This window comes from Elaeis guineensis, chromosome 2 (genome assembly GCF_000442705.2).
Source record: "Elaeis guineensis isolate ETL-2024a chromosome 2, EG11, whole genome shotgun sequence".
In the NCBI taxonomy this organism is placed as follows: domain Eukaryota; kingdom Viridiplantae; phylum Streptophyta; class Magnoliopsida; order Arecales; family Arecaceae; genus Elaeis; species Elaeis guineensis.
Window position 1 is genome coordinate 7,424,413 of NC_025994.2, and position 25,670 is coordinate 7,450,082.

The window sequence follows — 25,670 nt, forward strand, 5'->3', positions numbered from 1 at the left end:
GTGGGCTGCACAGAGAAAATAGATGAGTGGTTCCCCGATAGCTGCTCTTCTCAAAACCATGTCAGATGAGCTCAATGTTAGGGATCTTCCTTTCATTAATATTAATTCAATTGGGCAGCAAAACTTCTGTTTATGTTCATTTTGTGCTTACAAATCTTGATTTTGTACTTTAGAAGCAGCAAATTTCAAGTACATGATCTAAACCATGTCTCACATCTTTCCATGTATTCTTTGCTGAAAAAAGTATGATGCTTGGATTTCACCGCATGCTCAATTCTAGCCTGCTCTCAAATATTGAAAGATAGATGATATTCATAGTCCACCTTTCTTGTTCATAAATTATACACGATGATGTAGGTCTGACTAAGCCTCTAAGACTAGGTTTCCAAAATCAGGCAAGGTTGACAACTCCATAACAGTTAGCTTTCAACAGTTCCCTTTTTCTTCTCCATGGCCAGTTGTCAATAAATAATTAGGAGGTAGACTGTCAAGTCAAAGTACAAAATTTGGGTCATGACTTGTCGGTTTATCAGTAGATGTATGCAAATCTGCCAATGGTGGCTGAATGATACAAGCCAAATGTGACAGTCAACTTGGAACAGTTCCTATCATGAATGGAATGTTTGTCAAAATAGAAGGCTGATTTTGAAATTGCTCAGGGCAGGAGAAGAAACTCAGGAACAAAACACAAGGAGGATTTACCTGCTTCGTAAAACTACACAGGGCATCCCTACACGCTCAGCCCCAAGAACTCCAGATTGGCTGCCGGCAATGAGCACACAATTTTGCACAGGCAGACCAACATACTCAGCACCAGCCCGCAAAGCTGCTACTACCTTCTCGAAGCTGTAAAACAATCATGTGATATTTGAATGTCATGAAAATATATGTAAAAGCTATCTCACCAACGTAAACTAATAAAGTACAAAACTATGCGTTAGCCTAGCAAGTTGCAACTTCAACAAGACAAATCAAGTTCCACTCTACATAGTTTTTGATGGCTTCAAAGTTCAAAGTTGAATGTTGTCCAGACCATATAATGGTATATCTACAAGGTAAAATGTTAAGAGTTTAACACTGCTGTCAACAGTTGCAGTCAGATCCATTTCTCTAGTAGCGGTGCTGCCTCGCATCGCTTATGCTTTGGCATCTTGCTCCAGCACCAGATTTTATCCCTTTGCTCTCACCAAGCATCACTTGTGGTGCAAAGGGAGTGGTTATTCGAATTTGAGTAAGCATATGCACATCAGCTTTCCATTGGCAGATATGAATAAAACACGGATTCTGTTACCATAATAATGATTATGCCTTATCCCAGCTATTCTTGTTTTACCTTTGATGTAATTTCCATCTTTTTCATATCTTTTCTCACAACCTCAATCCACGCTCCCTTAGATCTTCGCTCCCATATCCTTGAAAATAAAAGTATGTCTTCTTACTGGAGCCTCCTCAGATCTTTGTTTCCTATTCCCAAATCAGATCAGTTGATTCTCCATCAATTTATCCTTGATTGGAGCATCTCCAACAACTCTACTAATACTTATTTCTCAATCATCCTTTTTAGTTTTACGAAATATCTATCTTCACATTCTCATTTCTGCTACATTTATTTTTTTCAAACATTATTATCCAACATTTGGAGCCATACAATATTGGTAGGCTTATTATTGTTCTTTAAGTAGCCAAGGTATGCATAAGTCATATAATACCCTAGCAATATCATGCCACTTTATCCAATCAGCTCTAATCCTATTACATATATTTTTCTCTCTCTTTACAATCTCGTACAACAGATTCAAAATAGTGGAACCTACTACTTCATGGTAACTCTTGCTCATCAATCTTAATTGGAACCCTTATTTTCTACTCTATTTTCACGAGAATTGCAATGCACATACTTTGTCTTGGTTCTTCTATTTTTAATCCTTTGTCCTCTAAATTTTCTTTATGAATCTAATTTATAATTAATTCTACTTCTCTTCTCATCAACCAACACTATATCATCTGCAAATAGCATACACCAAGACACATCTTCTTGAATGTTAGCTTTAAGTTCATCCATAATTAGCGTAAAAAGATATGGACTTAACAGTGACTCTTGGTGCAATCCTTTTGGTACTAAAATGATTTTTTCTGTACCACAACACCTAACACTTGTCATGAGTCCAGCATGCATATCTTTAGTGATTTCAATATACTGTTTATGGACACTCTTCCTCACTAAAACCTACCAACTTAACTTTCGTGGCACCATATCACCGGTTGTACAATTCAATAAAGACCACATGTAGACTTCTTTTTTGTCTATTCTTTTATGAATTATCTAAGTAAGATAATAGCCTCTATTATTGACCTCTAGACACGAATCCAAATTGGTCATCTATAATTGTGGTAATTTTTTCTTATTTTTGTTTGACTCCCCTTTCCATAACTTCACAGAATGACACATTACTTCAATTTGCATATAATTAGAGCAATTTTGTGCATCAATTTCTTTTTTTTTGCTTATAGATAGACACCATAATACTTCTCCAATCATCTGGCATTTTCATGGTTTTCAAAATCTCGTTGAATTAGTAGGCCAAGTCAGCCTGATATCTCCAATGAATTTACAGACTTTAACAGGTACTTAATGTACAACAATGATAGTAGGTGGTTTTGATTAATCACCCTTAAACGTTAAATCTGATGAAATTGCTAGAATGCCCTTGGTAGTAGGTGATGGTTGAACTAAGATGTAGTCAGGTTGCAATAAAGAAATTCCATCACAGACAGACACAAAGCACAGGATATCCAAATTCGTATTCGGACTTTAGTTTATAAACAAAATCCAGATTCATAAAAGTAGATCAGTTATGTATTCAAATTTGTATCTATATCTAATCTGAATACTTAACATCTATATTCATCTAAGGTAAAGATATTTAGTCGATTATTTCAAGGTTCCTATTCTTTTGATATTTTCTAAGATAAAAAATATTTTATGTATTATAGATAGAAGTTCTGCATAAGCATCATTCTTTAATGTTTTAATGGGACTCTTTCCATAATTTTTCCATTCACTTTACCTATTTCATGCCCGAACCTGTTCACTCCTCTAACAGATTATGACCTAGAAAGATGAGAAGCTTGCAGCTTATCCTTATCTATTGACTATAAAAAGCTTAACATCCAATTTCTAGAGGATATCAGGCCATAATAAACTATCAATTAATTGGTAATTCATACTTCATTGTGTTCGGTGGAAGCCTTCAAACAGAAGAGGTAAACAAGGGGGCCAAACCTCCAATAAATTCCTCAGTACAACAACCATAACTACTCCTAGTAGCAAAAGAGATAGTGGTCCCAGGAAGTTAGCAGATCTACAGAATTCAGCATGAGATGCTCCATAGCCCTCTAGCAAATAGGCAGCTTCATTGGAAGTAATGCCCACCCACTGGAAGATTAAAGTATGTAATGTGAGATACGTCGCAGGATCCATTAGTTTGCCAGAAAGGAAGGAGCATTACTGGTGCAAAAGTGAAAAAAGTTCTGTGTGCATGTTGTGGGGGGGTGGGGTGTTGGGCGCAGGGTTACATGATTGCCTCGTCACTCCATTAACCCATCTGCTCAAACAAAGTATAAACTAACCAAGGCCCAATTAAACTTAGCTTTAGTCTGAATGTTGGTATTAATGGCACTTTAAGGATGCATAAAAGTTAGGTAGAATGAGAATTCCAACATCATTGAGGAAATTTTCTACCAGTTATCTTTCTATGAATGAGTCCATTAAGATGTAATAGAGATAAAAAAGAGAAAATAAGGAATAATCTTGTCCAAGGCCTATAGAAGTTAATGAAACGAACTTGCAAGTCTCCAAGTCACAACAATGACGGTAAGCAGTAAGTTTTATTGGATGCATATCATGACACCAACACTTAAGGTTGTCAAGTTTACCTAATTGATTAGTGAGTTTCTTTAAAATCAAAGAATTTTATTTTTAAATATTTTGGCAAGTACAACCAGGTCTAATATCACCCAAAAAGCTTGCATCAATTTTCTTTTCAACCATCATTCTTTCATCACTGACTAATTTTCTTGGTTTGTTCCACATACGCTGGTGGAAAAGATTCAAAGGAATAAACATTACAACACCTTGTTGTGATCAGAATATCCATGGACTTGAATCTACTTCCCATAAAATCTAAATAATTCTCAAAAATGTTGATCTAAATATCATGGACTTGGATCTGCTTCTTGTAAAGTTTTCATTATTTCTCATACATCTCCCCCTCAAAAAAAAAAAAAAACTTGTGCATATTAGAGAGATTTTAATGCACCTTATTCCAATCTAGAAAAGAATTTTTCCATTTAAAATTTAAACAGAATTGCAGCAGTCCTCTTATATAGTATCTCCAGCCTTTTTATATGCCCCTCCCCTTTCCAATGTGCATTCCTGTTGTCAGTCTACTCTCAATGCCCGTCTAGTTAGGTTGGTACCTAGTGCAATCCACCTAGTAGGTCCTTACCATGTCCACCTACAAATCTTTAGCTGTTCACTCCAATAAGAAGTTGCTCCAAAAGAGCACCCATCACATTAAGATCAAAGCCATCTTTCAAATGTTTCTCTTCAGCCTAATTCCTCAATCCATGATAAGAAAAGAAAATACATTAGCCTTTCCAACCCACTATTTTGTGTGTGTGCACGTGCGTATATGTGTTGCTAAAATTTAGTACTTCGTCCTTGAGACTTGGAGGTTCATTTTCATATAGGCTCTTTATGGTCCATTTCTGTTAGTGGCTAACTCCAGTTCTTTTATGTCATGTTTTTTTTTTTTTAATGCAGTAATGCATCAAACTCTAAGATGTCAAGATAGCAAGTGCCAGGATCTAAGACATCAAGGCAGCAAGTGTCTCCATTACCCAGTGGTTTTTTCTTTTAAAAATAATGTGATTTGAAATTCCATCATCTTTCTTTGCCCATTAAGCTTGAAAAAAGATTCAATGCCTACATAGATTCTAGCCTTATTTTTTTAAAAAAAATGCTTGAAGGCTGATGAATCATGATGGATACTATAAAATTTTCTCCACCTACAACAAAATCCTAGCTCCCCCCCTGCAATTATAATACTTCTCCTGCATATTTTAAGAAAAAGTTAAGTGCCTATTTAAGTACCCACAAATACCAGAATATTGCCTAATCCTTCAGTAATTTTTTTGGTTCCTTGGAAAAAAAAATTCAGAAAACCTGTTTGGATGGCAGTTCTGAAGTTTCAATATACTCCAAAGAAAACTCTGGAAATGGGCTAATTCCAGAGTATCTTTAAACTGCAATCAGAGTGGAGTATTTTAGAATTCCAGCATTTATTGAGATGGTCCCCTCTCCCAAAACCACTCCACATGCGACTCCTTTCTTCTTTCCTCTTCGCCTTCCCCTCTCCACCCGATACCACTATACATTCCCAACTATGCCCCTTCGAACACCTTCCAATCTTCCATGTTGATGGCGACGACAACCTCCACCAACAATGATGACCTCTGTCAGCGATGACAATGGAGAGAACATCATGAATGGTGACAACCTCTTTTCTTCTTTCTTGTTCATATTGCCCTCTCTCTTCCCCTCCCTTCCTGGTACTCCCCCTCTTTGATCCATCTCTGGCCACTCCAGGCCTCCATTCTATTCCATTGTCCTAAACCTATTCCCAATGCTCCTCCACAGTGACTTTGTGGAGGTTATTGCAATAGTGCTCATCGTGTACGTGACAACAGTGGTAGTGATTGTGATGCTAGGCACGATGATGGTGGTGGTGATAGTGGACGTGGTGATGTGGTGGTGATTGTGCTGGAAGCGATGATGGTGGTAATTATGGTTAGTGGGCATGGTGATGATGGTGATTATAATGGTGATGGTGTGCATGGTGATGGTGGTCTTGCAAACAATGGTGATGGTGATTGTGGTGGTATCAAGGTGAAGGTGGTCGTGATAACAATGATGGAGACCAGTGGTGGTGGTGATGGTGGGTATGGTGGTGGTGGTGGTGTTGGCGATTGAGATGGGTGGTTGGCAAAGGAGAAAGGGGTAGGTAACCAAATATTTGTGGAGAGAATTTCCTACAGAATTTTTTCGTGGAACCCAAATAGTTGAAAACATAAAATTCCATAGTAAAATTTACCTAGGGTATTGGCATGATGCATCACTTGATAACCAAAGGAAATTTTATTTTCAGGAATTTTATCTCAAGGTATCCAAATAGTGCATAATTAGAAATCTATGTTACTTGTGTTTGTTAATTTATTTTTTTGTGGGTTTTTTTTGATGACTTGAAAAGAAACTCAAATGCACTCTGATGTTGTGCCAAAGAAAGTTAGGTGTAATTTGTTGTAACATATGCATGTGTCGATTGTACAATCTCATGTAAATTATTTTAATTCTTAGGATGAATGTGTGCATGGATGGAATGTAAAATGAGCCTCGATGATTTCTTCATGCAATCCTTGGTGTTGTTACCTTATGGTTTGTATGTTATAAGTATATAACTTTTCCATCATGTGGATAGGTCATAGTCTAATAGCTGATCCTAAATTATCTTAATCATCAGTTAAGGCTCGTGAGCTTTGAATCACTATGAGGCAAGGTCTGCCAAAACAGTATTGGAGCTCGTACCAGCAAGCTGCATGTTGCAGTACTAGTACATACTGTATTGAGCTAGGGTGTATGGAACCAAGGGAAGCGAGAGGGAGAGGGCTTAGATGGGAAGAGGAAGACAAAGGAGGAAGAGAGTGAGGGAGGGAGGGAGAGAGAGGGGCTTACAGAGAGGGAGAGCGAGAAAGACAGCGAGGGAGGGAGGAAGGGAGGGGGTTCATAGAAAGGTGGAAGAGGAAGAAGGAAGGGGAGGGAGAGAGAGATGAGGGCTTACCTTGACTTTGTCGGCATTGTGGAGGAAGAGAGAGAGAGTGAGCAAATGAGAAGAGCAAGCGAGCGAGAAGAGAGAATGAGTGCTCTCTAGAATCATTGGCCAAATGCAGGGGGAGTTATAAACTGAACCAACCCACTGAACCGTCCTGATTGGTGTCTGTTTAGTTTAGTATGGCCCGAACAGTTTGGTTCAAGTCGGTGTTATTTCATCAAACACTTGCAATATTTTTGAAATTCCCATAGATTAAATTACAGCAATAACTTGTTCCACTATTGTCAAACAATTTCTATGGTTTAATGACTTGATTACCAGATCCATAAACAAATCAATTTGGACAATAAGGATTTTGTTTGGTTTTTTCAGGTGAGTCCTTTGGTGTTGTGACCATCCATCCAACTGTCCAACTGTTGATAGTTCTTTGGCTCTCCTTTACTAGTGAATAGAGGATGAAACAAGTTTTCAAGCACTCTAGATGACATCATAAAGAACTCCTAATGCACAGTTGACCAGTTCAATGATTTTTTACAGGCAAAATGAACTTTTCAACCTCTTGTACGTTTGTACAGATTTAAGGGTCCATTGAAGTTGTAAAGCTTTTGAAAGTTGTATCAAGGGACTTAAACCCTAGATTGTGGCTCTGGGCCCTCAAAGTTTTGTCCAAGGGCCAAAAAAGGTTTTATATGTCCTAAGGCTTACCAAAATGGTCCATAATCTCAGTCATGAGCAACTCCTGTAGAGCCACAAAGGCATGCACCATTTTCATGGCAGTTCTAGAGTCATAAGGTCTTTAGTTTATTAAATCTTATGGCACTTAAGGCATAGTTCTATGGTGGTCATATAGAGACACGAGCCTCTGAGTCAATATTGAACCTGTTCCTAATAATCGAAAACCAGGATTTATGAATATATCTATGATGCTTTAACTTTGAATGAAAACTGTGTCCACTGGTTCTCAAAGATCATGAACAATGCACGACATAAATTTTGACAATACTCAACGCAGACAAATTTTAGTTAGCAAACTAAAAAAGAGAGTGCTCACCAAAAGAACATGTTCAAAAATTATCGAGTTACTGGGTAAATTAGGAGTAGAAACATGACAGCCTACTGCTGGGTTTGTATTTATTTCAAGACTTAGTTTTCAATTTGGATGTATGTTTTCCAGCTGGTGGATGCTAGAGGTTTTTATACAAAAGGTAATAAACTATAATACAAAGGAAACTAAGGACCATCTAAAGGGCTAAACATTCAAAAGCTGATATATTAGTAGCTTACTGCTGGGACTCTTTCTACTAACGAACAAAACTATTAGTTTCTGAAGACAGTTGACAACAGACCATACAGTTGCAGACAGCATTCAAGCAAGCAAATTACTATTATAAGTTTATAACAGAGAACAAGAAAAACTTCATAAGTATGACTTGATGTAGGAAAAAGAAAAAAAAAATACATACTTTTCAGATGAGCTGGTACCTATGTCAACGGTTAGTTTCAGGATGGATGCAACCTCCTCAGCAATCCTTTGCTTCTCCATGGAAACTGTTGTCATGTAACAAATGCAATCGCCAAAGAACAAAAACTTCACCATAGAGACCAATGTTAATTGTTGATAAATGCTAGGCACACCAGAAGATCAAGATTGAATTTTCCACCTGCTTTTTGTGCTTCTTTAACAAGTTGCTCATCCAAACTGGAGGATATCCCTTTGCCTAAAACAAGTTGTCCATAAAAACTTCCTTCCACTTCCTCTTTTCCAATTATTTTTATTTTTGATATGCGGTCTTGGCCGAGTTTGTCAATGATAGACCTGCATAATCAAGCAAAGAAGAAGGAAGATATTAAAATCTGCTACATGTTTGCAAGGAAAAATGAAATGCCTGGAGAAACATCTAGGTTTGGTTTTCCACGGTGTTTCTTTACATACATATGCATGGGCATAAGATGCATAATAGTTCTTCATGGAATACATTGCAAGCACAGACAATAGAAGGTAAGAAGCTTGAACACTGAAATTCTCCGCTTCATTTATCATGCCAATATTTACAATTCTCTATAATTTTTGTTCTGATGATGTGCTAATGCAATGACTCTAGTCTGGGGAAAAATTTTGGATAATAAACTAATAATAGGCCAAAGCTTCATATCTAACTGTTAGTCAATGGTGTTTTTACATATTAAGTTATATAGTCTATGCTCAGTTTTCCCACTAAGTGGCGGAAGTGTAGGATTGTATGAGTTCTTGTAAAGTGAACAAGCCACACTGCATGGTGAGTATGTCTGCATGTGTTTGAATGTGCATAAACGTGCACACATGAGCATTAGAGAGAGAGAGAGAGAGAGAGAGAGAGATGTGGGCGATCAAGGTGTTGGATTCCAGCTAATTCTCAGTGACCGCCAGTGTGTAGGTTGCTGGATTCTAGTGAATCTGGTAAGGTTCTGACAAAAATACTGTGGATGAAGGACACCCATGCAGCTCAAACCAATCACCTAGTGGAGCTAGAAAATAGTCTCTTAAGCAGACAACTCTGATGTAATATCAAGTAACCCAGGATCAAACAAAGAAACAATTCACAATGCGCTGTAACCCCTTGCATACAGCTGACAATACTATTTTGTGTGTAAATACAGAGCAGCAAGAAGAAAAATCTGACAAATCCAATATTTATTTGGGGAACATCATTAATTTTTGAAGGATTTGTGATCAAGGATATGGTCTTTAAACATGACTTAGTTATGGGACTAGTACAACCAAGGTTTAGTGTGCTGGTACCGGAGCCCGAACTGGTTGGCTGGTGGCATAGTTCCGTACGCCCCCATGCAGGGTCCGAACTGACATAGTAGAGAGGACAGGGGAGAGGGAGAATGGGAAAGAGGAAAAGAGAGAGAGAGAGGGAGGGAGGGAGAGGAAAACACAGAGCCGACAGAGGGCTGCTGAAGCCTCTAGAGGATCAGAGGAGGGGATCCACCCCCATCCTGATCAAAAAAGGGTTGTCGGCCCTTGATTCTTTTTTTTTTTTTTTTAATTTTGCCAACTTAAGTGAACTTATTGCAAACTTCACTGAGAAACAGTAAAATAAATAAAGAAACAAGGGCCGACAGCCCCTGTTTCGGTCGGGAGGAGGGTGGAGCCCTCCTCCAATCCTTTGGAGACTTTTGTGGTCCTCCAGTAGCCTCCACCAACTCCCTCTCCTTATCCCTCTCTCTTTTCCTCTCTTTCCTTCTCCCTCTCCCTTTCTTTCGCTGGTTTCTCATTTTGAATGCAAGAACTGTCCTAGTCTGCTGCCAATATAGTTCTATATGTCCCGAACCTAGCGCTTTGGGATGGTTCTACAATCCTTGAGTCTAACCTTTTTCATGGATAAGTAAAATACCCCTCCAATAAAATAAACCAAGTCATTCCCAAGAACTTTACACCCTAAAACAATGTGCAATTTGGTGAATCTGTGCATCAACTTGGCTACCACCCTATATCTATCTGGGTCACCTTGACACTTGATAGTTGATACCAACATAACGTCTACCTAAAACTTCCCTATGCCAAAAAGGAACTGTGCATGTATGCAATGTTTTAAATACCAGCATCAAAGCCCATACCATTTTTCCATTGAAATGGTACAGTATTGGTATGGTACCAACATTGACAACACATATAGAAAGTGATAACTTCCAAGAAATTGAAAATCTATCAATATTGATTAGTACAGTCTGTACGGTATCGCAGGTATGCGCCAGTAAAATTGTTTTGGTGTCCCAGCATAGGTCCTGACACCACTTTCATGCTGAAATCTTCGACATTAGTCATACCATCTCATTTTTGGCAGTTTCTGAAACCAGCAGTTTCTGAAACCATGAATATCTATTTTACATGGTTGGGGTACAAGCATTAAACTCAAGAATGTCTAAGGGTTTAGATTTGTCTTATACCCAAATCTTAGGACAAACTTAGTTAAAAGAATCCAAAATTGGGCATGGTATGAGGGCATGTTTTAATCTTATCTAGGGCTGCAATTTGGGAGGTCAAGTTAAAGCCTAATCTAAACTTTGTTTTGTAGTTGAGAAAACTCTGCATTTCAACATATGCATAAGATTATCGAGCTTACATGTTCATGTGGAAGCCAACCTAATGCTACCAAATTTTGAGCATAATTGATGAAGGAATCTCCGTGGCCTTGGTTTCCCTCCTCTATCTCCCATATCATTTTTTTTTGCTCTCTTATTTGGCACCACGCCATTGTTGTGCCGACGAGATGCTACTATTTCAATAATCATTCGCCGAACTGTCCCGAACCAAATAGTGTACAAGCTGTATCAGCAGCAAAACGGAACAGTTCGGATGGATAAATTGAAACACCGGACAAGGAAGAGGGAAAGAGAGGAAGAAAGAGAGAGAGAGAGAGGGAATGAGAAGATGGGATGATGTCGCCGGACGTCGGCGGTGGCCCATCGAGGCCGCTAGAGGGTCATAGAGGCCTCTGCGGTCCGGTGTCGCTCGATAGAGCATTTAAACAAGATAAAAAGAGAAACGAGGGAAGCGACGGTACAAGATGGACGTGCATCCGATGGAGAGGTTGCCGGAGGGCGTCGGATGGCCGTTGTGACCACCGAACGGCAGAAAATGCACTGACGGAGCCGCAGCCGTGGAACAGGGGCGACCGCCCCTATTCCTCATCGCATCTTTTAAAAATGACGATGAATAATAAAGTCGGTAATGAGTTTGCCGACTTTATTTAAGTGAAGCCGATAAATCGATTGCTGGTTTCACCGTAATTGGAGTTTTTAAAAAAAAAACCACGTGAAACAGGGGCAATCACCCCTGTTTCACGCTCGCGGTGCCACAGGTGTCGATTGCACCGCCTGACGGCCTCTCCGACGGCTTCCCCTCTTATTTTTTTCTCCCTCTCTCTATATATCTCTCTCTCTCTTCCTCCTCAATTCCCTTCTCCTCTATGTCGGTTCACACCGGTCTGATCCGATACGGATCCATATCGGCTCGTACCGTCGGCTGGCCAGCACAGGTCCCGATTCCCATTCCACCTTGATTTCAATATTCTTGCCTTAACATTGCCATTGGCAACATACATTGCTTTGATTGCCAAGAGTTCTCGTTGCCAAAAGTGTCCAAGAATGAAGAGGGGTAAGGATTTATTCTTGAAAAAGAGCAGGAGAGACTATGATACTATGATGGGAGCGAATGGCATTTAGATAGAAAGTGTAGAAGGGAAAGGTTGAATTGGCTCTATTATGTCGATGGTAGCTTCAATTAATTTTCTTCTTAAATTTATTTATTTTTTTAATTGGTAGAAACTAGAAAGTTACTGTGACCTTCAGATTTTAAGGAAAGAATGTGAAGACCAAAATTAAGAATAGGCAATTCTTTCCTATTTGAATCTTTCTATCATCTATTCTTTGTTTTCTTTCACAACAATTTTCCATTGGTTTTCATTAATATTTTGCTATATATTCGAGAATACATGCTAAATATGTCCCATGGTGGTGAAGGATACAAATTGCGATAATGGTGATCCTTATATAGGGAAAAGAGCATAATATTTGGATCTCTTCAGGAAATATGAGTTCATAAGAGATGGAAGAATCTCTTTTGCTCTCTTGTTAAAAGTTCGTCATTTGATTTTTCTTATTTATGGAGCTTGTGAGTTGTAGATGTCCCAAGTGTTGGAATTAAATGCTGATTCAATAGCAACATCTTTGCCTAATGATGACAATTGGCAATGGTATTGGGGATAATGGAGTGGAAATGACTGTCCTAGAGCACAAGATAGAATAGAGGAGATTAGGATGCAAAAGAGAGAAGACTATCAGGACATCAAAGTGAGAGAAACAGGAAGAATGGCTCATTATGTTTCCTCCCTCAGTTACACAGTGATGTGGCAATGCTAGATTAGCTTGCTGCCTGCCACATCAACATGTATGTGTGTGCATAAATACTTACGTGTATGTATAGAGCTATTCTGGGAGTTTGGCACACTTTAGTGTTATTTCTCATACAACCCTTGCACATGGTTAAAAATGGTCATCTATGAGGAATTTGAAATAAAAAAGGATGAGTAAAAGGGGCCAAAAATTAAATGACAGTGAATCCATGTGCTTGCAACTTTCCCTTCTAATACAAAGAAAACATGTGTTTGGTGGGAAAAAAAAAAACACTAAAACCTCTTTTCTTCTCTCCCAATGCCAACCAATAGCCTCTTCCCTATTGGGACCTTCTCCACCTCTTAACCATAGCCATGGCTAGACAGCCTCTGCATACCATGACTGGCATCATCTGACCTAGCCTAATCCAGCCTGAGCCTTCTAGGTAGTTACCCTCCTGCCCTCTCTCTCTTTGTCTTGTTCTCTCTACCCCCTCTTCATCTTTCAGATATATTTTCATCCAGCTTCGCAATCCAAGGCCACATCTGGTGCCATCCAACAACTACGTTGATGCCTTGTACTCGTATCCCCTTTCCATATTAGTGCCTCGTTGCATCTACATGAATACATTGGGCTAAAATGTTGGGCCCAAGCATTAGCGGCTATACAAATCATGACTTTATGCCAATAAAATAAGCATATGGATTTCATGAATTTCTTTAAACAACCAAAACAACAATGATACATGTTTTAGTGCTCATTAGCACAACCTGATGAATAAATCACCTATCACTTTAAGAGGAGCATTAATCCCAGAAATTTCCAAGGCATCATAATATAATTCAAAAAAAAAAGAACAATCCAATTTGTACAAAAGGAGCATTCATGGAACTTCACAAGTACAAACATGTTATTGTCAACATCACTTTTAACAACAGGAACTAAGAAAGTAGACTTGAGTACAGAAGGTAAAATATGCATTATCTGGGAATATAATAATTCAAAAAAAAAATCTATGTCGTGGCTAATAACTGAAAGCAAGATATAGTTTTTTTTTTCTCACTTTGAAGACACAATGGGCGTGCATTGAGGAGGTGTTGGTACTTACTAGGGGCAAAGACCCCACTTCATAACCTTTTGGCTAGCATTTCAGGTGAGATCCTAGGTCATTATATTCACAAAAACCATTTCTTTAGAAGTAATAGTAAATTCATCAACAAGCATATATCAGCCAATTTTAGTGAAAATAGATTTATTGTATATATCAGCCAATTTGAGTGAAAATAGATTTATTGTCTTGATTATTTTAAGATATCTAGCATGATTTTCAAATGTTAACATGTAGAGTAACTCGAACAATTTTGACTGGATCGGAAAACCTAGGGAATAAGCATTAATGGGAGTGACCTTCATGTCTGTGGGTACTTCTACAAAATTGTTATATTCTTGTAAACTGTCTCATGTATATTTGTAACTGAGTTGTAATGCAATCAATTTACATTGTATTATCATGCTTAGCCCAAACAGAAAATAAGTAACATATCAAGAGAAAACAAACTGAAACCCGGTGATTCATATTAGAGGAAGCAATACTGAGGCCAAACAGGCCTTGATATTTAATCTGTATTTCTTTAACAACCAAAACACCAATGATCAATGTTTTAGTGCTCATTAGCACAACATGATGAATAAATCACCTCTCACTTTAAGAGGAGAGCATTAATCCACTGGAAATTCCCACTGCATCATAATATAATTCAAAACAAGAATAAAGGAACAGTCATGGAACTTCACAAGTATAAACATTTTATCCTCAATATCACTTTCAACATCAGGAACTTAACAAAGTAGACTTAAATACATACAGTAAAATATGCACTAATTCAGATTTGAGAAATAATAATTCTAATAAATCTATGTCATGGCTAATAGCTGATAGCAGATATAGTTATTTCCTCCCTTTGAAGACACAACTAGAGTGCGTTGGGCAGGGCCAAGGACCCGTACTTAAAAACCTTCTGGCTAGCCTTTTTGCATGAGGTTCACGGATGTTCTATTAACAAAAACCATTTCTGAAGTAGAAATAGTAAATTCATCAACAAGTATATAGGTCAGCCAATTTTAATGCAAATAGATTTATCGTCTTGATCACTTTAGGACCTGTTTTTTTGTGGATAAATATTATGAAAAAGTTAGTCAACTTTTTCATTGACCGACTTATTCATGTTCTCACATTTTTCAAGATGGATAAATTATTTTCCCATAGATAGCATTTATCCATGAAATAGGAAAAAATCTTACCTATCTAAGGAGTGGCTAAATCATTTTTCCATCAACCAAGAAAGCAACCCTTTTGATTCATTCCTAATATACCTTTAACCATATAATAATACAATATATTACTATATAATAATATATATTCAAATAATATAATATAATATAGTATAGTATAATATATTATAATATACTATAATATATTATAATAATATATGACAATAAAATAAAATATTATAATATTATAATATAACAATATAATATATTATAGTATTATAATATATGATAATATACTATAATAATATAATATAATATATAATGGTAAAATATAATATTTATATAATATATTATAATAATATAATAACATATGACAATATAATAATATAATATATTATATATTAATGAATTACAACATTATAAGATAAAATATTAATATATTGTATTATTTTACTGTTATATAATATTATAATATAATATAATATATTATAATATTATATTATATTAATATCTTACATTAATATAATATAATATATATTATATTATCATGTAGCAATAAAATAATACAATATATTAATATTTTATATTATAATAATAAAATATAATATAATATAATATAATTATATTATATTATATGATAATATATTATAATATAAGATAATATAATATTATATTATGTTATATATATTTATATAATACTATAACAATAATATAATATGTTTTATATATAATAGGATATATTAATATAATATATTATATTATACTAATATAAAATATTTATATCATATATTATATTAATATATAATATAATAATATAATATATTATTATACATAATAATATTTATATAATAAAAGATATTATGAAAAATATGGATAGATCGTGGCAACCTAGGAAAATAGTAATACAAAAGAACATGGGTAACAGATTTCCGAACCATTTTCCAATACACAAAAGAACTTGGGTAAAGTATTTTCCTGTCTAAATGCTCCCTAGAAAATACTTATCCAAAAAAATATAGTTTCTTGAGTAAATCTTTTACCCACAAAAGAACGGGCCTTTAAGAGGATACCTGTCATGATTTTCTAATGTTAACATGTAGGGTAACTTGAACCACTTTGACTGGATGGGAAAACCTAGTGAATGGGACATTAATTGGAGTGACCTTCATGTTTCTGTGTACTTCTACAAAATTGTTATATTCTTGTGAGTCATCTCATATATATTTGAAATTGAGTTGTACTGCAGTCAATTTGCATTGTGTTATCTAGCTTAGCTCAAACAGAAAAAAAGTACCATATCCAAAGAAAAAAAAAATCTGAAGTCAGGAGATTCATATTAAGAGGAAACAATAGTAAGGCCAAACAGACCTGGATATTTTATCCCCATTTCTACTGTATGCTATCAGCATCACCACAGGTACACCTTCACTAAACGCCTCATCAATAAAACTACAAGTACAAAATGGAAAACAATAAGTTAGAAATACTGCATAGAGAGAATAGTATAGCACACAAACATTTATTTATCATTCATATGTTTTATGAATTACCTTATCATTACTAAATATTATATTAAACATATAGTTGATAAAAAGTCATCATGCTAGCTGTCAATGTTCTGTTGACCATTGATGCCATACCATCCTTGATAATTCCAGTAAAGTTAACCACCAAAAAAAGGTACTTAAAGGACATGCATCAAATTATACCACTGATAGTTTCCAAATGTACATAAAAGAATAGTTAATTGCTGCTTATTTTGGACTAGTGAGCAATATAAGATTCATTGAAGAGGGAAAAAAGCTTTTTGCAAGCTGATGATGCTTAGAGCTTTACTTGCCTTTAGCCACAACACAATCACATAAATCCATGAGGCAATCAACCATCATCTAGGACAAATCTAGAAAAAAGCCCCAAAGAGATAAAAAAGAATAAATTCTTCACGCTACTCAAACACACAGTGAGAAGTGCATGGTATGTCATAAAAGAAATAGAATACCCATAGTACATAACTTTCTATAAATTATCCAAAGTTAATTGTAAAATATACTCTCAAATGCTAAATGGATAACTTACTGAAAATTAGAGGGGAAAAAAAAAAAGATTTTCACATTCCCAATTCTGTGGGAAAACCTTGCTGTATCAACTTAGTGATTTAACCTGATGACATGTATACATGGTAAAGCTAGAATATTTTCAAAAGCATTTGGCCCCTAATACTTTGCATGCAAAATCAGTAATACTCTTTTAAAATAAAATTCCACACTGGTGATCAAGGATCGTTGACTCAGAACCAGACCATACCGGATCCGAACCGACATAGAAATACGAGATGAATCGGGGAGGAAAAGAGAGAGAGGGGGAGGGAGGGAGAAGAAGGGAAGGAATAGGAGGTTGGCAAAGATGCCTGTGGTGGCCATCAAAGGGCTACGAAGGCCGCCGAAACTCCGAGTCTCCGTGGTCCTTTGTGAGATAACTTGAGAATTGAGAGAGATAGAGAGGGAAGGGAAGATAGGGGAGAGGAGGGAGGGGAAGACGGTGGAGAGGCTACCCGAGGGGAAGGCGGCCCAAAACCCTCTTGTTTCAAACCCACAATGGCTGCAAGGGGTTTTGGGCCGCTTGACAGCCACGCGGCCCTCTAGCAGCCTCCCCGCCGTCTTCCCCTCCCTCCTCTCCCCTCCCTTCCCCTCTCTCTATCTCTCTCTCTTCTCAGGTTCTCTCACGGAGGACTGCGGAGACTTGGAGTCTTGATGGCCTCGACAGGCCACCACCGGCCTTCCCCTCTCCTTCACTCTCCTCCTCTCTCTCTTCTTCTCTTTCCTTCTCCCACACTCTTTTTTCGTTGGCATTCTGAATCGGATGTCTAAACTACACCGGTTAGCCGCCAGTACAATTCGGCATGCCTCAAATCATTCGGTTTGGGCCGGTTCAGTGAACCATGCTAGTGATCATAATCTATAATGTCAATATTGCCTAGAAACCAAAGGTCAAGTGCTTTTGAAGGTCATTTGCTTGTGGATCAGGAAAGTACAAAATGGATAGTAGCAATTTACTCAATGAGCTTAAATATACACTGGTTTGGTCCATGTAATTTGAGATCCCACACCATTGACCTTGATCTAAATATTAAAATACAAAAAACTTAATTTCAACTTAATTGGATGTTTGTGAGTTTAAATCAAATCAAAGCATGGTATTGTACCATTAAAACTGCATTTTGTACACACTCAAACTTGATTCATAGGTAAAAGAATTTTTTCAAAGCACTCGTTTTTCGATCTCTAGGCAATAATAAAATTGTTTTTGCATGAGGTAGTAGGGACCTATCACTCTCAAAACTATTAAAGCTTTACTCTCTCTCCCTATGTGTTTGTGTGTGTGTGTGTGTGTGTATGTATATATGTGTATATTACATATATATGTATATGTGTATATATATATGTATATATGTGTATATGTGTGTATGTATATATGTGTATATGTGTGTATGTATATATATATGTGTGTGTGTGTGTGTATGTATATATATATATATATATACACCGTACTGGCATGGTACCAATATGTCTTGTATTAGGCGGTATGGGATGATACAGCAAACCATGCCCGAAATTAAAAGCTGTACCATTTCCATTTGTCATTAATCTTTCGATTATTCATTCTCCTACAAATCTCTTATATAATCAAGTTGGGAACTTTGGACAAGTTTGAGCAGACTAAAAGCAATAGCATTCATATCCACTTTACAGTCCTTCCATCCACTACCTCACCCAAAGGTACCTTGACACATCTATTCCTGCCGGCAGGCATCTCTTATCCTTAGCTCCCTCCAATCCACCCAATACACCTCCACCTCCATTGTCATGCACATCTCCATCACCAGCAACCTCGACCTCGACCATGCCCACAAGCTCTACTTCCCTACTCCACCTCATACAATCTACCCAACTAGCACCCACATTCAATACCATGATTGTGATGATGGAAAAAAGTTCAGTTCAATTTTTTCTTGTATTTCCAGAACTCTTATTTAGATAATTTTTACAGCAGGTTCTAGATTCTTATTTTATACAGGATTCAAGCATAAGACTGCTTTGGGTATATCCTGGGTTGGGAAAGTGATAAGGTTGTTACATTTTAATTTATGGCTGTTTTATGCGCCTTTCTGCATGGTGTTGTCGGATTCTGAAATTTCCATTCGAACAAAGTTTTTGGTGATTAGTTTCTTGATTACCAAGAACCCTAGTTTACTTGTAAAACAAGTCATAGAAGATTTTTAAAGGGCTTATGAGACTGGCTAAGAAAATCATTATACATGAAATTATTGAATTAACAAGAAATTTTTAACTGGCCAGGTTCGGGCCTTCTATCTCCCACTTTTCTCTATTTCTTTCTTCTTCTCCATTCTATCGTCTCTTCCTCTCATCTAATATCAATTCTTTCTTTGATTTCCTCCTTTAACTTCCTTGAGGAGCATCTATTCTCTGTTAAAAAGAATCTGCATGCACTGTTTGTAAAACTTCACTTATAGGTTAACCGCAGATCTTCTCGTATAGTCTGAAAACCATTAAAAGCTGCTTCTTCCATCCTAACCATCACCAAAATTTTTGGGTGGGTTTATTTGAACCATTATTTGATCATAACAACCACAATCTCTTCTGCATTATTTTCGAAAGGCAGACAGCAAATTAAATCCTTTGTTTTAAACATAGATTAAACTCATCCATAGGACCTTCCACACATAAGTATGCCATCCCTAATTTGTCCTGCAAGAGATTGCCTTGACCAGCTTTGACCTCAAGACTGCTCATCACCTCCTCCCATGGTCCACCTAATCCACCCCAGCCTCCATTATGCTCAACCTACTACCTCAACCTCAAGACCACTTAAAAGCTTCATTTACCATGTTACCAACCTTCTTAATCCACCTGTCAGCTCTTGCCCTCCCTTCATGCTCATGTCTACCGCCCACTACATCAATACCATCTACGAGCTCCTCCTATTATCATTTATCTCCTTTAACCCACTTGATCCAGCTCCATGTCCACCATTAAGCACTCCATATCACCTTGACATTCAAATCACCCGTGAGACCTCAGCAACTCCATCTCGAGTTATCCTGCCACCTCCATGATCTTTACCTCCTTCCACATCCTCAAGAATCCCAAACTTGATTTGAGACTGAGAAGAGTAGCCATGACTGCAGTGAATGAGATTAGGCTGTGAAGGATTGGAGGTGGTGGTCAAAGTTGGTGGAGGATAGGCAAAGATGGATTAGGCTAGAATCATGAGTAGGGGTTGTGGTATGGGAAAAAGCTCTTATTACTCAGACTACATTAGAACCTATATTAACTTGTTCAAACTATTGAAAACAAATATTTTTAAACTTTTAAATTTGGTTTGTCCCAACATTGTCTTGTTGCCAAAAGTTTGTTAGGATTTGCCTCCAAGTCCTCTCAGAAGTAGCCCATCTCTCTCTACTCTTATATATAAGGCAGCAGGATGAGTCTGTTGAAAAAGTTAGATGCAATCATAGAATAAATATTTTTTTTTATTATTTGAGAATGTCTAACAGCCTTTTAATCCAAAAGTATTAAAAATGTGAAGAAAAGGAAAGGATAAGCATATTAGAATCCATAAAACAAAATTACAATGAAACTGATAAAAATGCAACAAACATGTCAATTAAAAAAGAAGTCAGTCTGCACCCAAACTTCTTACACATAATTTCACCTTGAAGGTCACACAACTCTAGAGCATGACCTCTCAAGAGAACTTCAAGACACAAATATCTAATAAAAATATATACTTGAAGCTGAAGTAGGTAAAACTAATAAGACTCACTTCTCAACTCCAGGTCGCAATTGTAGGTTGCTTGATGTCACAAACTCTTCCAAAGCCTTCCGCTGCCAAAAATATCAGTTTCTCAACATTAAATCCTACTAAACCTCAGCTGTCATAACAAAAAGCTCTAAGTGCCAAAACTAGCAAACTATGATCTTAAATAGCTGCTAAACTTGAAAAAGTTAAAAAGCAAGAAATGCAATACTCAGATTGCAGCTTCAGACTATGAAGCCAAGTTTATTACTAACAATCATAAATTGAAAAAAAAATCTCAAAAAGAAGAACATCAAACAACATATGTAATAAGAGGACAAGTTGAATTCCCTTCTCATCAACAGTCCACCATAATGAATGGGACATTAAATTCATTGATTTGAACAGATTGCTGAATAAATTTCACTTTTGCAAAATGGACATCCTAAGCAGAAATATTAGGTATAAATTTGAGTCACATACTTCACAAATTAAAGTGAATGTTAAAAGCTAATAACTTTTGAAACAATTGAAGACTCAGCAAATTGATTTAGAAGGCAATTGTGCTAAAACTCTTATTCAAGAAGACCTTTTCCCTTTTGCTCAGTTAACCAACTAAATCTTTGACATTACTGGACTTACCATAACAAACAACTATGAGCCAAATAAGTTTTGTGAGACACACCAACATATGATGAAAATGTTTAAAAAATATAGGAATGCTGGAAGTCCAAATTACCTTCTCCCTCAGAATGCTTTTCATGAATGTTTCTTTCTCAGAAGTAGGCAAAGAGGTAGGCCAACCAATCTGCACAAGGTAAAATGCAAGGAACGCATATTAATGAAAGCAAATAAAATACATGCATATGTTCTCTAAATCTATTTTCTGAACAAATTTTGACTGGCACATTCATACTTCTTATGAAGAAACCCTATGCACACATTTATTGAATCTTTCTCTCTCTACACATGCATACACTATATTGTATATTTTTTCTGTTGTATGACAGGTTTCGTGTATTTGTAATAGCATCTGCTACATACTCCACTTATGAAGGTGACTGTATCCTAGTCAAATAGTAATATAATGCAATTTATATGACTTAATGTAAACCAGAAATAGATCTTTATTAGGTCAACTGATGCCTGGGATAGCTGCAGCCCAATCACATTCTCTACTGACCTGCAATCCTCCAAGCCACCCCCTTCCCCTGCTTTTCCAAAAAAAAAAAAAGATCCTTAACATCCCCCCAAACCAATTCTTATGACTTTTCCCCTTCTTTTATCACTTCTGTTTCCCTTGCCAATCTCCTTGTCTAACAACCCTTGCTAATTCCAATCTGAAGGAATCCTACTCGACCATTATCATAGTGTTTTGGGATTTAAGATAAAAAAAGAGAAGCAAAAACAAGATTTTTACTTTCCTACATCCTATACTTGAATAGATTTATTCAAAGCATATGATAGAGTCCCCAGAGAAGTTATATAGTGGGTGTTAGAAAAGAAAGGAGTCTCTATTAGATATATGATTAAGAACGGGCACAATGAAGTGGTTACTAATGTAAGAACAACTAGTGGTACTAGTGGGTTCTCAATTACAATAAGTTTACGTCAAGAATTTCCTCTAAGTCCTTACCTTTTGGAACTAGTTATGGATGAGCTTATTGGGCACATTCAGGACAATATTTCTCCATGCATGCTATTTGTAAATGATAGAGTTATAGTGCACAAAACTAAGATTAAGATTCATCATAAGTTGGAATTAATGAGGACTACAACAGAATCCAATGGTTTGAGGTTAAGTGGGACCAAGATGCAATACATGGAATGCAAGTTTAGTAAAATATTGAAATAGAGATGAGGGTGGTATGAAAATTGAGGATTATGAAGTTCCTAAGAGTGATCATTTTCGATATTCAGGATGGATTATTCATAAGGGATGGTTGATTAAAGAGGATGTTATCCATAGGATTAAAGTAGGTTGGAAAAAAATAGGATGTTATCCATAGAATTAAAGCAAGTTGGAAAAAAAAATGAAGAAATGCAACTTTGATATTATGTTGTTGTAGGATATCTGCCAAGTTGGGAGGAAAATTTTATAGGACAATCATATAACGAGCTACCTTTATGGTGCAGAATGTTGGGCAGCTGCAAAACATGTGGATAAGATGAGTCTGGCTGAACAAGAATGTTAAAATAGAAGTGTGATAATATAAGAAAACATGGAATAAAAAATAAAGTCACTCGTAAAATGGTAGAAGTAGCACCAATTGAGGATAACTTAGGGGCAGGACAATTTAGATGGTTCATACAAGTATAATGTAGGCCGAGGGTACCCTAATACAGAGTGATTTGATATATGTAGAAAGAAAGAGGAGTAGATGTAGACTGAAAATCACATGGTATAAATAGTATTTGCAATCATCTGGTTTGAATGACAGAAATTTAAGGTGTATCTGCTATGCGTAGCAACTGCCGCTGACACGCTGACACAATGACTAGCTCAGAGCCTCTAATTAAGACCTTCACAAAAGTAAATCTGTGCAGTTGCAAGATCCTGCCATTGGTGGGTAAACAAGGTACAAGGCAGCAAAGACTCACTGAGTGAGGATATGGCACTATTAAGCCATAAACACATGTCACTCTACAGAAGCATGTGATCTCATAGAATTGAAATAACAATGAAAGAGTAGTTCTATGTTAATAGGAGACATACCCTGTTGAAAAATAAGACCAGCATCCTTTCTTCGTCGCCACCAGCCTTCCTGGAAAAAAATATTTGAATAATTGTAATGATATTCAACAAATTAACTTAAGGATATATATGTAATCATGCACTCAAAAGCATGATGCAGATTTGCAGTTTATGATAACACAAATGAAGAAACAGTTAAAAGCACACCAGAAAAGAAAAGATTCGTTATATAATTAAAAGTAGACCATTCGAGATACTGCTTTTATATAACTGAAGCCAATGTATGGAAATCTCTTTGGAAAATGTACCTGTAAGAGTAACAAATGCAAAACTTTTCCAGAGAAGGGAAAGAATGAGAAGATACATACCTTGTCAGGTCTGCATATACTGGTTCTGTCCAGTTAGCACAATCGAGCCCCATTTTCTGAAATGCTGATGGCATCAACAGTGATACAGACATATTAGACATGTTAAATGTCTATATGTTTTGAAAAAAACACTAAATTACGGGAGAAAAGTCAGTTAGTGGTTTTTATGTAGACCTTTCCTGTTTAAGGCAGGAAAGAGTTGGGATATGGCACTACATAGTCCAAAGAAAGGTGAAAGGAAAATTAAGTTCAACTATTTATGATAGCTAGAAAAGATAATAAGACTTTCTGGTGAAAAGATATGAGCAATACATATGCCGCACCTACATTGAAAGATTGGCGATTACCAAACCGGTATATGTCTGCAAGAACCCTGGAAAAAAAGAAGATTATGACAAAATTAAACAATATTTAAACAAGATCATGAAGCCATATGGAACAGACTGTTAATTTTACTGTCACAATGTACCTACAATGTTTTATCTTCAGAAGATACTAACAAAGCATGAAATATCTAAAGGAAATGCTTTTATATTGCATTATTTGCTACACAATAGAATGATATACCATAACAAAATTAGTGACTGCATCTGAAAATTCATGTAAACATATTTCAAGAGGCTAACATCATTTCCTCAGTCTAATGAATCAGAACTTAATAAGAACAATAAAAAAAAAAAAAAAAATCAAGAAGGTGCAATCTGATCTTGTTACCAGAGTCAAAAGGAAGATGTTTTGTTAGAGCATTATTCTGTGCAAGAGACACAAAAAAAAAAAAAAAAAAAAAAAAAAAAAAAAAAAAAAAAAACAGAAAAAGCATACCATTATACCAGGAAGGAGAGACAGAATGGAAATATGAACAGTTAGAACATGGAACATACCCTACAAGGACAAAGTCTTATAACAGGACAGCCATATAATACACGTACTGAAGATCTCCCTATATTCAAAATTTGCAAACAACTTTTAGCATTTGATATGTAAGCTACATGTCACTAAAGACGTATCTACTTTTCCATCAACTTTTCTGATTTTATGTGGCGTCCATGTTTTCCTATAGCTAGTGGATCCTGTTGTTAACATTTTAAAAGGCCATTCTGCTGATGCAACAAATGTTGAGCAAGTTACAATGGCTTCTAAAAGTATTTGTACAAGAAAACCATCAAATAATGTTGATTGATGTAGTCACATGCATTACAGATCCTAATGGACCAGATGGTTCAAACAGTGGAGAAAAAGTGCATAAAAAAAAAAAGTTGGACCGAGATTTAATTGACAAGTAGCTAAGATACAAAATATTAAATATCTCCATGCATTGAATACTAATTGAAGGAAAGAAAAATGGAATTCCAATAAGCAGAAGGCTTTCTACTATGCCTTTCTATAACTCCTAACAGGGTCCTAACAGCCTACTGCAATATGCAGGCGGTTACTGTACTGCATGATGCCTAGATGGTATGGGGAATGTAGGCGTTTTGTACATTAAAAAAGTACTAAAACAAATTAAATTTATAGCAAATAGATAAAAAAGTACAAAATCATAAGTAAATCACTAAACATTCACCAAAAAAGAAAAACAAAGCCAAGTTGGAGGAGGAAAGGAAGACGAAGGGTGATGGAGGATGCAAAGGAGGAGGAGGATAGCAGGAGCAGAACAGAGGTGGAAAAAGAAATCATGTGGAATAGGAGGATATTGCTGTCCCCTTTGTCTGTCATACATTGCTAAAGACCACCCAGCATTGTTTGCTT

At 36.4% G+C, this 25,670-nt stretch overlaps 1 protein-coding gene across 5 annotated transcripts in view; it reads right to left on the reverse strand.

The window, feature by feature from the left end:
- The window catches only part of LOC105060517 (CBBY-like protein), a 29,895-nt gene that overhangs the window by 2,960 nt on the left and 1,265 nt on the right, over positions 1–25,670 (reverse strand). For 4 of the 5 annotated variants that reach the window (XM_073251526.1, XM_010944261.4, XM_073251525.1 and 1 more), the window contains exons 2-10: positions 24,245–24,294; positions 23,922–23,985; positions 23,575–23,623; positions 21,598–21,666; positions 20,886–20,947; positions 16,410–16,490; positions 8,552–8,706; positions 8,354–8,438; positions 703–846 (exon numbers count right to left, since the gene is read on the reverse strand). In XM_073251526.1, the coding sequence (XP_073107627.1) occupies positions 703–846; positions 8,354–8,438; positions 8,552–8,706; positions 16,410–16,490; positions 20,886–20,947; positions 21,598–21,666; positions 23,575–23,623; positions 23,922–23,985; positions 24,245–24,294 (759 nt within the window). The remainder of the gene's footprint in view (positions 1–702; positions 847–8,353; positions 8,439–8,551; positions 8,707–16,409; positions 16,491–20,885; positions 20,948–21,597; positions 21,667–23,574; positions 23,624–23,921; positions 23,986–24,244; positions 24,295–25,670) is intronic. The other variant, XM_029260740.2, reaches the window with a different exon arrangement.